Source organism: Liolophura sinensis, chromosome 1 (genome assembly GCF_032854445.1).
Source record: "Liolophura sinensis isolate JHLJ2023 chromosome 1, CUHK_Ljap_v2, whole genome shotgun sequence".
NCBI classification, from domain to species: Eukaryota; Metazoa; Mollusca; class Polyplacophora; order Chitonida; family Chitonidae; genus Liolophura; species Liolophura sinensis.
In genome coordinates this window covers 74,307,361-74,321,897 of record NC_088295.1, presented here as the reverse complement: position 1 = coordinate 74,321,897, position 14,537 = coordinate 74,307,361, and the positions used below count along the sequence as shown (strand labels likewise).

Sequence of the window (14,537 nt, the reverse complement as noted above, 5' to 3'; positions counted from 1 at the left end):
TGTAAAGGTGAAAATGTGAAACTTATAACTGTGCTTAAGAGAGACTTTATCGGGGCATCAATCTGTCAGAATCTTTTTAATGTCCTTTTTTATATATGTAAATACAAGGGAGCCTCTCTTTATGCATCGTTTTTTGGGAAACCTCAGTGTGGCAGTGCTACTATCAGTATTATGACAATCTAATCTTTTTCAGTTAGGTTTGTAACATGGATGTAGATACGAGCCGGAGGGCAGGGGTATCATGGGCTCTGTGATATGACTGTGTTCCTGGCTCGCTATAATTAACTAGTTCACTGCAGGCGGTTCTGTCAGGAGCACTGTGCTCTCGTAAGAGGGGTTCTTAATCCCTGGGCACAAATGTCAACACGAAATCAGTTTGCCAGGTACTGCACTGTGCCCACCGTTCTCTTACATAGAACAAGTATATAAAATGATCTTTTAACCCGTGATATATTGGATTAATGACAACGCGTCTGCTGTGAAAGCTGAACACATAAACCGTGCACAAAGACTGACTTATATGCAAATGAAAATAAAATCCTACTGTAAGACGCATTGAAAATATTAACTTAATTTATTTATGTGATTGTTGATTTACTCGAGTAAACATTATTTATTGTGCACTATATACGTACACACATCTGCCTAGTTTCCACTCCCCCCCTCCCCCCCCAACACACACACCATAATGCTGACCGCTGACCGCTGTCGTATAAGTGAAATGTTCTTGAGCACGGCGTAATACACCAGTCAAATAAATACATATATATGTCTTCGCGTTCTCTCAAACTATGAAGTATATTAAAATATTATATATGAACAAACGAGGGAAAGTGAAAATGTGAGGATTAACAACAATAAGAAACAGACAAAATACCAGCGCCATTATATTTGCCTTCTCGTGAGAATTTGTTCATGCTATCAGATATATCTCTTCCCGGTATATACCAGTGCACCATGGCTTTGACTTCGTGTCTTGCCGCTCCTAGAGACGATCATATCTCACCAAACACCCACTACTTGTTACAAGCTACATTTCATTTACATTAGACTCTGACACCTGATTTGCATATCTCTGCTTGGTCTCTTTTTTTTCCATCCCTGAAGATATCTCGACAATCAACTAATGTATCACTTTTTTACTATTCTTAGACTTTATTCTCAGGTTGTGAGTTTTTAACATTCTGTCCGCATAGAACAATGCTGGCGATGAAGAGGATTAAGGTACTATAATAGCTGGTATTGTATTGTGGTGAGCACTTTTTCCCTCGATAAATCTATCATGGCCCTCATTAACAGTGACATTTACCCACGTTAAATAAACAGGCATGTACAAGACGTGTAATTTTTATCAATCCGTTTTATTGTTCAACACGACTGAGCACGTGTACTGTATATATGCCCACATGATTGACATCAGTGATTAATTCTCTGTGACAAATATGATGGATAATTGATTCCTGCCACCGATATTTTATGTCCAGCGTATGATGGTATCATTTGGGCGGGAAGAGGGTCACTGCAATTCCCGCAGGTATCGCCACATTACCACAGCATATACAGCATGTGGGGCCTGGACAACTCGATACATCATTCCACTTTTAAGAGACTCATTGATGACAGTTTCAAATCTTTTCTGCGTATTGTTAGTATAAATGAATGACTGATACCCGCTTTACCTCACATCTGTAATATTGCAGGGATACCTTGCTAAGTTTGTTAGTTAAAACGTCTTCTTTCAAAATTCGCTGGCAAACATGATATCAGAGAGTGATTAAAAAATATGAATATAAGACAGAAATACAAATATAAAATTATGAATACATATGTACGATGAGCAATGTTTTCTTACACGGTACCTCCTATTATCACATCAATGACTTGTGCTAAATGGAAAAATATGGTTTTCATACATTGACAACTTTGAATATTGTAATACTGAAATAAAACAGTTACTTTTTAAAGACTCAGCAATCAATTGCATGCTATATATACTTCATGCAAGGTGGCTTGGTGACATTTTCTAAAGGGCATCTAGTGTCTGAAAAAAACAATAGTTTAATGATATAGTAGTACATGAAAGATATGTTAAATGGCGAATGAATGCAGTCAAGAAAGAAAAGGTTGTTTCCAGTGGTAAGGATAACACCTTGTTGCCTTGAGTCATGGTTAGTGCGGCGGATTTATGAACCAATAATCTGGTATCTCCCCCGCAAGCTCGACTGTCTTAATACACCACTCGCTAAAGGCTAATTATAATAAGCTAGTGATCAATCATATTTTCTAAAGAGCATGACGTTGAGTTAAAGTACCAAAGCAAGAAAATCTTAACATCCAGACAGCAGAACGTTATTAAAAATTCAACGCAAACAAACTCTGCTTTTATAGCCACCTCCAATGGCTGAGGATGCTCGTGATCAAGGCCCGACATCCTACCAATAAGGCTAAGATGTTCCTCGGCACCTCATCTATATAACTGTACGCCAATGTTTGAACCTAATTAAGATTTTTTGGACTTTAGCAACGATAGTTCCTACCAAGGATAATGATTTTTACGCACAATGAAATTCAGTATTTCTGCAAAAAAACGGACAAATCCCCGAAATATTGCTTTCCATTTCATTGATTAGAGGACATCTGCATGGCGGGCTGCCTACAGATGAGCGGGCTGACAGGCCAGTGATGGATGGCCGCACAGGCTTCTAGGCCCTTATCTCTGTTTGCGAATTACTTCACCTGCATGTGATATGAACTCACAGTCTCTAAATCTCCGTCCCCTTATTTAATTGGTGCCTTTTTCTCCGCGTATTCTAATCTTGCAGACACCCCAGCCCTAGGTGGCTGTCAAGCCACGTGAGATAGCCACAGCTTCGGCCATTGTTTCTCCGCAGATTTCTCTGGGTTTCTTCGGGAAGATATTTGTTGAAACTGTCTGGCAAAACTAATCAATGTGACTGTAACTCTAGCCAAATATGTAAACGGCATCCTTCTTCAATGATAATAGGATTTCATCAACGGCAACGGAACTTTTACACTGCAGCGACTTACCCTGGATATTCCGACTGAGGATCATCAAATTTCGCCAAGAACAAACAAAGATTTATCACAAGGCTAAAGTGATAGGCACTTTAATGGCCAAAACTTATACAGTGCATATTAAGATTGTATCCACAAAATTAAAGGTCAGTCAGTTAAAAGTGTCGGCTTCGACCGCGGTGATAAAATCTTGACTTTCCATTTCACTTGTTAACGTCAATGGCGACTTTGCAATTTCTTATTTAAAATCAATAGCGCTATATTATAAAATATTGTTTCGTATTTTAACTGACATTTGTTCTTTTGAGGGTTTTAAAAAACTCTGTCTCTGTTTAGCCATTTTCATATCGAAAGAGATGTTGCTACCTGGATTTAACATGTTCTTGCCACGGTATTGTTGAAATATTGCCAACCTGGTCTTACGCCATAATGATTCATTCATGTGCTCACTCAAAAGTCTCTCATTGTCGTTATGATGTTTCTACAAAATGCTTAAAACTTCTTACCACTCTTCAAAAACTGTTAATCAGAGGGAATTCTACCGTTCCCCTGAAATATCAAACATAGGGTTTTAACAATATGAAATGTGCATGGAACTGGGCTACACATGCTAATCCCCCATATAGTACATGGGCAAGGTTTTGTCGGCTCATGTTTCTGTTTTGTTCGAACAATTCAACAGCGCATTATTGTGAAAGGGTTTTGCTATTCACAAGGGCAGTATAATATTCCACGTCTGGTAAATCCATAATGGTTCATTCTATATAAAATATGCATCCACTCTCTAGTGGGACTTTACCCCTCTCTGCGTCCACTCAGCGGGGAGGAGGTCAGAGTCTGTGAGACCCCGGGACAAACTTACCAGGGGATAGCCTTGCATAATTCATTTCTAAATCCGGTTTAGAGTTTTAGGAATATGAAAATAAAACCTTCACAAAAAGTCTATGCTGAAAGCCACATTCTTATCAATTAAAAAGCATCTGCTGGTTTTATTTAACTGAGTATTTTAAGTTTCGGGCTAATTTCCACGTGCTAAAATCCTTCAACTCGCCAATGATTCATAGCTTGAGTTTTACAGATAGTAATGAAAACCATGGGTGTTCCGTTACAGGTTAGTTTGAACCCAAGATTTCTGTCAGCTTCCGGTAAATGTGCCTAATATGACCACGACTGGACGACGGATCCGTTGTATGGTGATACCCATGGAATATACCCGATGGTCGCGATAGCAATTTTTTAACTGCAGAAATTCAACACGTTTGACATCCAAGCACGCACCTGATGCCTTCCCAGTTAAGCCATGAAATACACTGGGAGTTTTATTTAAGGGAAAGATATCAAATTTCCTTGTTACAGGACAGATCTTCCTCATGCTGCCAATTGTCGGGTGCTGTATCCAATCATGTTCCTCTACAGTTATTTGGCCCAGAGCTAGCTTGACGTAATGCAGGGACAACTCTTAGCCAGGACGAAAATAATTGTAAATAATGGCTGCTAGATTAGACCCAATTGGTTTTGGTATTAAACCACGTTATTTGAAATTCCTACTGCTTAAGGTGCCCGCAAATCATTTGTGTAGAGCTCCAGGACATTGATTGATTAGTGGACGTAGCCCAGTAAATGTGACAAGAGAGTGTGTCGGTTGTACGCGAAGTCTAGTACATCCAAACACGTCCGCCTTAAACTCCAGATCCCTGGATCAAAAGTCAAATCATTTAACCAAACCAATTTTCCATTCGTTCCGTTTTTTAATGACTTTTCTCTCTCCAACCTGTTTGTAATCAACCAAGATGTCTTCATTCATTGACTGATCAAGCCAAAAATTTAATCCACGTTATCAGTAAATATTTACAGTGAAACACACTTTGGGCTGTGCGAAAATGACTATAAATGGCAAAGGGTTGTGAAGCAATACTCTATGTCATAGGTCAAAGCTATTTATCAAATCAAGACGAACTTCTTCGCGCAGTCGTTCGACCGCTTAATAGAATTTACAGTAAAGTACAGAAAGTCACGTTTACTCGCTAGTGGTTAGAAGTTTGATTCTAATTTATGCAGCTTCATAAGGATAGCCAATAAAATACAACCGGCATGGGGCGGGATGTCTTTAATTTAATAAGCACTTGCGCCATTGGTAGACTTTCCCTAATCCGACTTTTCGCAGACGCCAAATTTTCACTCTCTCTCTCTGTATGTGTATATTCACTGGTGTTCACGTCAAAGGATACGGTTAATATATCAATCTAATCAAAATTGACGTTGGCCAAACGATAGGGACACATAATAATTAAGAACTAACTGAACATTTCAAATTTTTTAGGCTATATAAAGTTTTCCAGGGGCGATGATTGTTGACCGCATCATCATGTCTTTCATAAATTATACCCGGTTTGCAATTTTTTCAAATGCTTTAGGGAGACACTTTATAAAAAAAGTGACCCAAGCGTCTCGCCCACGTTGTTTTGTGTCAAAGATAGAGCATAAACAGGAAATATATTTTATAACCTGGCAGAAAAAGAAAATATTTAGAAAAAATATGTTTAGTTAAACCTCGTTCGCCTAAGCCAGCGGCTTATCCGACGAAAACAATCCCTGACCACTAATTGTTCATTACTGTAGACACTTGGTGAAAAAACCGAGATTTATTTGAATGTACCAGTCAAAAAATTGATGGATTGGCCGTTTTAGAATGTTGATGTTCAACCCTAGTGTGTGGTCGGATTGTCAGAGATTTTTTCTTGTTTAGTGATTAATACAATACCCTAAGTTGGTAGATTAACTGACATGTACTGCTCTCCAAATATCCTCAGGTCAATCCTTGAATTTCAATCAAGACAATTTTGTCATGTATAGCTATTTATGTTACTACAGGAATGATTTTTAAATATAGCGGTTGAATTATGCCTCGTTATATCTTGATTGTGTCCTTGTGGGGCCATACATAATACTTTATTAAGAGAGTTTATTCTCGTGAAGTGTTCCCCTAACGTGAACATGCCGAGAAGTAGATGTCAGTATCAGTAAACTACCTTGACTCCGTTACCCTACAGAACTAGATTTTGTATAGAATCAATTCGGTTTTCATCCAACTGTCCACTCAAAACGATTAACCCATGATGAAATATATATAATGAAAAATGTTTATAATTTTATGTTTTAGACATCAAATAAATTGAGAAAATAATTTTTAATTCCTATCAATAAAACTGCAGTGTGATATTTTTCATGTACCGAAAATATTGGCAGCTAGGACAATGCGATGTTTCTGGAATATTGTCAAACAAAATAGAAGAAATCATTGACTATCACTTGAGAGTTTCATTCCGTGCTGGGTTTAACTTTGATACACTGGAAAGTACATCGCGAGAACTAAAAATCATAACTGATTAAAATGACTTACCGCTCTGTTCAGGCTTTTCCTAATGTTTTACTAAACCAACGATTTTTTGCACCCTGATGAATACAACGCCATACACGTAATACTTACGTATATAGTGTACTACAGAAAATCGCGGATAGCCAAATGAAGTATCTGTAACGTTTTGTGAAATTTGTTTCAGTATATATGCGTGAGTTGAAATGTATAAAAGACAAATACGAAGATTATAAACATCTTGTATACGGTATTTGTAGTTTTTTTATTTACATATTCTAAAGGTAGTCTTTTGTACAGTTACATGCGTACAAACCTATGCAAACCTGGAAAAAGGTAACGGCATCGCGTTGCTCTATTTAACATTATCAACAGAACTATCCCAGTAGTTCATTGTCATACGTTTGGAAAGCCACATTGAATTACTCGGCTCGCCATCCATAACTCCCAAAAGTCTTCTGAGCGAATTACGCTATTACAACTTACAGAGATTTATAAAATATCACATTTATTATTAATAGCATAGTGTTTTTTAAGACAAACGATTCTGGTGATTTGGATTAAACATTAACACATGTTGAGATCTGTGTGTGATTCGAGTCTAGAATTCACTCAGCAATATTTCTACCACGGCAAGCTCGAGTCACAATTATAAGATTGGATATTTTTGTGGAAAAACTGATATTTTCCAACAATTAAAAACATAAAATAAAAATACACATATATGTCCTGTATCGTTCTATGATGTGTACGATAACATTACTCAAGCATAATCCAAAAAATATTTAGATATTATTAAAATTAAGAACAATTCTAATTTCCCTATACATGAACATTACAGCAATGTGTAGAGGTAATGCTGTCTTGTCCAAAAGACAATAGCTGTATACCGGTACAAAATTTGATATCAACGTCTGTTCACTTTCTGGGGCATGTAAAAAGGAAAAATATGTTTTGCACTTAAGACTGAACTAAATGCAGACAGTTTCGAAAATAGAACTGTTTCGTAACTGTTACAAATTATATACCTTGCTGTCTGTATGAGAATGAGTAAATAAACGAAACTAAACTAAACCAAAATAAACGTATAGTCATTGGTAACAAAAATGTGAGATTGAGGCATTAGGCTTTTAGTATTCAGATATGATTAAAATTGTATTCTGCAGATTCACGCAAATTCACGCGGAAACGTGAGGTTCCATGGACGTGTAGTGTTCTTGTATAAAAAAAAAACTTCAGGCATGGTTGTTTATTTGCCATGAATCAGCCCTGGTAACGCTAATTTATGCTGATGGCACGTGATAAAAATGTCCACAAATTCATGCAAAAAAGGGAATCACAACAGACTTCTGGCTGATTGACTCCACGGATAATTTGACTGATACTCGAAATATCAGTGTTCAAGTGACTGGATAGACGAAGATTTCTTCTAATCTCCTCGCGGTCCAGCTACTACGTACACAACTGCCCCCTTCTGTGCGCATGCCTGATTAGGCCGCCCCACTTCGGCATGCTTAATGATAATTCCTGGCTCCTTCATAAACTTCGGCCCGATGAATTGTCTCGTGAAGCAATGACGTCATCGATTCCAGTGAAATTAAGCGTGTTCAATCTGGCGGGTTAAGGGGCGGGTTATGCACAAATTAATACGCGCTTCAGGAAACAGCCAAGAACTGGCCAAATAGCCCAGTGATGCAGGATATCTGTGATATTTATATTGCCAGACATTTTGTTATTCACATGCAAACGTGTAGGACAAACGGCATGATGAATAAAGAATATGTTTTGTTACAAAACTATAGTACTATCACAATAACATGCCGACTCATTAAGAGGTTCAATGTCAACACTACATACATTTAAATTCAACCACTTGCGACAGGGCGATTAACTCTGATTTCAGGACCAAATCTTAAACAAAGAGATGCATCCATTTACAGAAAAAATCTGAAACCAAATTAAGTCGATGCATTTCCTGGTGATTGCTGCACAATATTTACAGACTTTACTTAATGCATATGGTACTTTGTGCGCATGCGCTTAGTGTACATGGGAGTAAATGATTTGGCGTCACGGACAAACGACACACATAGGTCTCCGGATTCGGTGCCTGTTTCTGAGTGCATATTCACCTCTAGCAGTCAGTATTGGTACCACCAGTCTGCACAAGAAATTCTTTACAGATACAGAATTATGTGCATTAGCGTGCATCGGTTGATAACGCATAATTATCTGCACAGAATTTCTTATTAAGTGTTAGGATACACGTGTACATGCTTTCTAATAAAATCCATCTTTATTCAAAATATAGACTAAGTGCGCAAACATAAAGGGAAATAGGTGTAAAACATGTTTTATGTCTGCCTTAAGAATGACCTGTAGTAAACTTCAACTTGTTTCTGTTATCACTGGTCAGCTGTTCGTGAAGGGAACAAACAAATGTCTCCCATCTAGATGAAAACTTATAATGTGCACGGCATGTCTTTATGAACTTTGTTACGTCCTCAATATGTCGCCCTCTGTTGGAGTAACACGATATCAATATTTTCAGCTAGTGTAGTTCGGATGCTATCTCAGTCAGCAAGATTTCTCATTAAGATACTTCTGGCGTGGAAAATTAGTTTCTAGCTATACCCCAGATATAAAGATATTCCTGACAGGTATCTGGTGTATATTTCATGGAGGGCGGGAAATTCACCGGGCCTTCGTAAAGGTCGATTTTTTTTTGGCAGCTTCATTCGACACTTCAGAAGGCCTATGTAAAAACTGTCATCGAAATCACTGATGGCCTGGGAACTTGTAACAGACTAACCATAACACAGTGTACGCACGAATGGATTAATTCTGATAAACAAACCCTTTTCCTTCACGAATATCAATGGATTGTCAAATGACACATCTGTACTGGGTTGTAAAAGTGATGTTAAGTTTGGTTGGAAGTGGATTATGTTAATTAAATTATAAAGGGCATTTAGTGTTAAATAAAAATCCTGTCTAGTGGAAGAAAAAGGGATCTATTTGAAGAACAAAAATGTATTGCTAGATTTTTGTAGGCAACACCCTTAAGCATGGTTCAAATTGAGCATTTACCCATACAGTCTTCAGACTCTCCAAATCGAGTGTCTACATGGTTCGTAGAAACATGGTTCAGCATAGACAAATAAATCAGTTTTTGAAAAAGATCCTTCCTGATTTTATGGGGATATACTGGCATCTGTTTATAATTCTCGTGCTAAGACTCTTTGTGGACAAACACGTCGTGTACAAACATAACGGTAACTGCCTGTAAAGATTAGCTCTTTGTCCCAAACTACAAGCTATTGGACTATGTGAGCTTATTGGAGACTTGTCACCTGTCAATGGCTTATCTGCACGATGTCTCGGTTTGTGGGTATATCTGTAGAGTATAAAAGCTGTTGTTTGCCTGCACTTAGCGCCGGGCCTGTGCCAGCCGATGTTCACCCAACACTGTCAGCCACGCTTACAGGGAATAGACAAGAGCATCTTAGAAGACAGCGATCGGTTTCCTCACTTCTCGGCAAGCTTTAATCGCACCTCAAGATTTAGGCATTAAAAAGCTTGTTATCGGTGAAGATCAAAGGACTGTGGGCGACAGGTAAATACCCTGGGTCAGACCACTTACTATCGTCACCCCAGAAACAGAAGTCTTATCGAGCAATCCAGACATGCGGCTGTCTTTAACAACGGACTAACGGTCTTCTGTCAACCTCACTTCGGTCAATGAAAAGACATTCGTGTTCAGAAAGCGAATTTTTCTCCACCAAATCTTCCATGATTAGTTCTAATAATTAGTTCTTTGGCCCATAATATCTGAACGTTTTTGATCAAAGCAGGTCAGAAACAGATTTACAAAATATTTTCGCTAATTTCTTCCAATCAAATACGTTGCTAATTATGGTTTCAATAATAGCAGTTTTACGTCGAGAATGAACACCGTGGAAAATAAAAAATGCAAACCTTTACTATGATGAAAAAGTAGTTTCACAACAACAAGCACCTTTTGTTTGAATCAGTTCGTGTATTCTACATATTTAAAATAATTTAGAAAAATAAGACAACATCAAGGAAAAAACGAAAAGAATTTTTTCACAGAATTTTTTATGCCCATAATATGTTCAAGAAAAAAGATAACAAAAAATATATCATCTCTTTACATTATATTTTTATATTCAAACAGCCCTTTATGAATGATCAACAGAAGTTTTAGGGTAATTACTGGCCATTACACAGACAATTCACGATCTAAAAGAGGCCATGAAAGCTCATAACATCATTACTGTCTTGCATGAGTACAAATGTTAACACATGTAGTTTTGCCCTTGTGCCCGTATAACTGTCATTCTTGAATTCATCGGAAAACAAAGCATATTTATTACAAAAGCCAGTGGCCCTTCGTAATAATTGTTCCTGTAAAAGAGATAATAATTGCCAGTGTCTGCAATTTGGGCTATTAATATTTTATAGGTCTCTGGCGTTAGTCTTAGCACTAATTTAGAAACTGTGTTTGGCGGCCATGTTATAATGCCTAACTCTAATTGATAGCACATTCCCTCCAATCAATCATGACTATTGCTATATTTAGACAACCTTAATTACTCATGTTCTTCTTACATGTTGCAGAGATTTCATATGCTCTAAAAAGAAAAAGAAATCAACACAAAATATAGCCAATGTTAAAAATACGCTACTTTGATTTTTGTGATGAAGGTATTGAAAATTAATTACGTTTATCTCAGTCAGGAGTTTCTTATACCCGCGCAAAATATAACTTAAATTTCAGCCACAATTTGCTTGCAAAATGTCCATTAGTTCACTGATTTATTACAATTATAAGACAATGCGTCGAACAATAATGAATAAAAAGGCTTGGTGGCAGATCAAATCTTCTTTATAACAAGTGCAAATATCTCCCCATAAGCAGATAATTGAACCGCCAGCATTTGTAAGAGTGGAGATTTTAAGGTCTGTGGCCACTAAATCTGCAATAAGTGGCTTTTATGGCGTTTTCATAGTCGTGGAGATCTTCGTGTCATGCAAGGATGACCACTGAAGTTGAAGAGAGCCGTCCATAGAGAGACTGTAAACATACTAGGACCTGTTTACATTGGCTATAGTCTCTGTATAGTCATCAAGCCCATGCGATGACAAAGCCGCAACGAGTCTGGGAATAACTGTATGTGTTTAACTCGTGCCTGTATGTTTAACTGACTCTTCTTAAAATACATAACTTTGCGAAATGCTATTTTTGAGTCTCCTAAGAGACAAGTCGTGGCCATTTTCAAATAATGTACTGGTTAGACCATCAAAAGTCTCCTGCAAATTCCGCGGGTTGCTGTCACCATCGGATATGTCGGTCGCCTTTGTGCGTTTTCTTGTCATTACATACCTTACATTATTCAGATGTTATCTACAGTTATTTCTACAAAGCGACACTAGGTTAGTAAACACTCAAATGATACCATCGGAATATTTTTTTAAATTGTCATTGCTTGCATACTAAAACAATTATAAGTTTCGTAAAACTTTACTTGGTTTCAATTGTATTCCGATATGCATCAACAGCAATCCGACAAATGTACTGTGACAATTATTAATGTAATAAAAATATTGTGGATACATATAAAACTATTAGGGTATAGCCAGAGGCTGTATAAGTTAGCGGACCTGCACTCAGACTGTAGCCCATGAGTTTCTGTCTAACAGACACCTTTATTTGATCTCTCAAAATCATTTGCCGCGATAACCCGTTAAGACGTGTATAATTTGGAGTCACACCAAAGAATATATAGTTTAGTGACAGGATCTTATAGAATAAGGATATCGAATCTCCATTTCAAATACAGAGCGCCTCCTTACACCATGTAGAGCGGGTCAAAAGATTGCTCCTTTCAGACCTTGTGCATCTCGTCAAAGCACCGTGGCACAGTTGGAAATGTTTTGCTGAAATAATTTTCACGCCTCAATGTATTCATGGGCATTCAAGCTAATAAAAACGCTATGCTGGAGACAGTCAAAAACACGTTATTGTAAGCAGTGTTGGGTTTTGTTTGGGCCGATTTGACTTTGTTAGGGTCTAGCCGGCTCAACTCGACGGGGCTTCCATTGCCTCGAGCAAAGCCAAGGCTGGAGAGCTCTACAAAATTCTACAAACTATCTTCAGTGTAATTGCTCCAGTTCCCCTTACAACAACAAACGCTTTTGAATGCAAAGTAAAAAGGCAATCGCTACAGTTTTCAATTGAACCTTTTTAACAATGGCAGGGTGTAAATGGGTCTCAGCAAGCCCGGGTGGCACCTCTATACCGGCTTAGTTAAACCGTCCCGTTCACCAATAATCAGGTATGCGGAACACGACACAGAAGTCACGGCTACCGCATTTATTTCATTTATTTGTGAGGGTCTCTAACTGATGATTGTAAGAAAGAATTCTGTTATTCCCTTGCTTGGCGCGTAGAACACGCTAACCGGATTATACGTATGTGTAATTGTATAGGGCAGGTTTGACCTGAAGTGATATACCTGGTCCGGGGGGATCTAACACCTGTGAACTTTGGTAGAGAACCGTCAACTCTTCAAGAGCCTGACCACGTGCTATCATTTACATTCACCTCCTTGCGCCAAGAATTTTCGTGGTAAAGACCTACCTGGTTTTGTCGGTGCCCTTTTAATTTGCATCCACTTGTATGGTTTGCTTGAGGGATACGTCTCGTCCGGACTCGTTCCACTTCCGTGCCTTACTTTGTTAGGACTCCCTAAAGCCCCGTTGTTGTTGTTGTTGTTATTGATGTTATTGTTGTTGTTGTTGACTTGGTGGGGTGAGCCGATAGACGGATTACCCATGGAAGTAGGCGGTGGTTGTTGATGAGAAGGGATGGAAGAGTACGGACTAGATGTACAACGAACTACGGTCGGCGTGCCGTTGTTGCAGTGACTTGGGCACGAAGAGATGGACTGAGGGATGCCTCCCTGATTGTGATAGCTGGATATGGGGGTGATGATATCTTGTCCGTGAGGTGGTACTGGTAGCACTGGTACAGTACCTGGCGGCGGGCCGGCCGCCTCGCACGTAGCTATGTGCGGTCTGTGACCGTAGCCCCTCGGATCCGGCCCGTCACCACACGACACAGTCAGTTCAGAGCATATACCGTTGCCGTTTGTTACCCCACATGAAGTGAAGTCCAGGGGTGGGGATGGCATGTGAGCCGGGGGAGGACCGTTACCTGCTGCCAGGGAGTAGCCGGCCTCCCCTCGACTGATGCGTGTGATGACCCCCGAGTTGTGGTGATGATGTTGCTGAAGATGGGTGTGATGCGAGGGGTGCTGGCCGTGTAGGTGACCGTGGTGAGGGTACCGTAAACTTTCCACCCCTCCCAGTCCCAGTTCCCCCACGGGGCTGGATAATCCGTGAAATGCGGCATTTTCTGACCCGTACGTAAGTCCCGGGTGAACGTGTGCCGACTCTATGTTATGTCTGTTGTTTATACCAGTATATCCATAGATCGTAACTGGAATGTCCGAGTTGGAGAACGAGTTGGTATATGTTTGGCTGTCCAGGTTACACAGTGTATAGTCCGCGTCTGTATTCATAATTCACCGTCTTTTACCACACTGCGACTCAATGAGGGCGCACAAATTAGCTGTCGATCTCGAGATAAATCTGAAATAAATGAAGGTAAATTACGGCTGGAAGTTGACAGGATTATGAGTGCCAACGAACGTCACGTGCTCCTCGCTAGCCAATCGCTGTCGCCATAACCTCGGCTAACGTTAAGGTCCTATACGCACGATAGACACCCCGGCTCGCTCTTTCGATTTAGTTTTTTCTCAAATTTTACTCTATCTGGGGAGTGTTTTTTTCAATGGTGCCACCGCTGGTATTTGGACTCTGTCCCTATCTCAGTAATAACTTGTCCGCTTTCTGACCAGACCTGCTATAGAGGAATCCAGGCGGCTAGATCGGGAGCAGTTTCCATGACAACGATTGAGTTCGAGTTTCAATTACGGGGCTGGAGAAGCCTCAATCGACCAGGTATTTCAGTTTTTCCTCTCGCTTTTTTTTTTTCGCCGGCCGCTCCTCTGCTCCCTGTGTGTGCCCGACCTCTCCCTTG

At 39.3% G+C, this 14,537-nt stretch overlaps 1 protein-coding gene across 1 annotated transcript in view; it reads right to left on the bottom strand.

The window, feature by feature from the left end:
• The window catches only part of LOC135477982 (homeobox protein Hox-A6), a 32,272-nt gene extending 18,243 nt beyond the window's left edge, over nt 1-14,029 (bottom strand). The window contains exon 1 of the mRNA XM_064758221.1: nt 13,074-14,029. Coding sequence (XP_064614291.1) covers nt 13,074-14,016 — 943 coding nt within the window. The 5' untranslated portion in view covers nt 14,017-14,029. The remainder of the gene's footprint in view (nt 1-13,073) is intronic.
• Between the last annotated feature and the right edge of the window lie 508 nt (nt 14,030-14,537).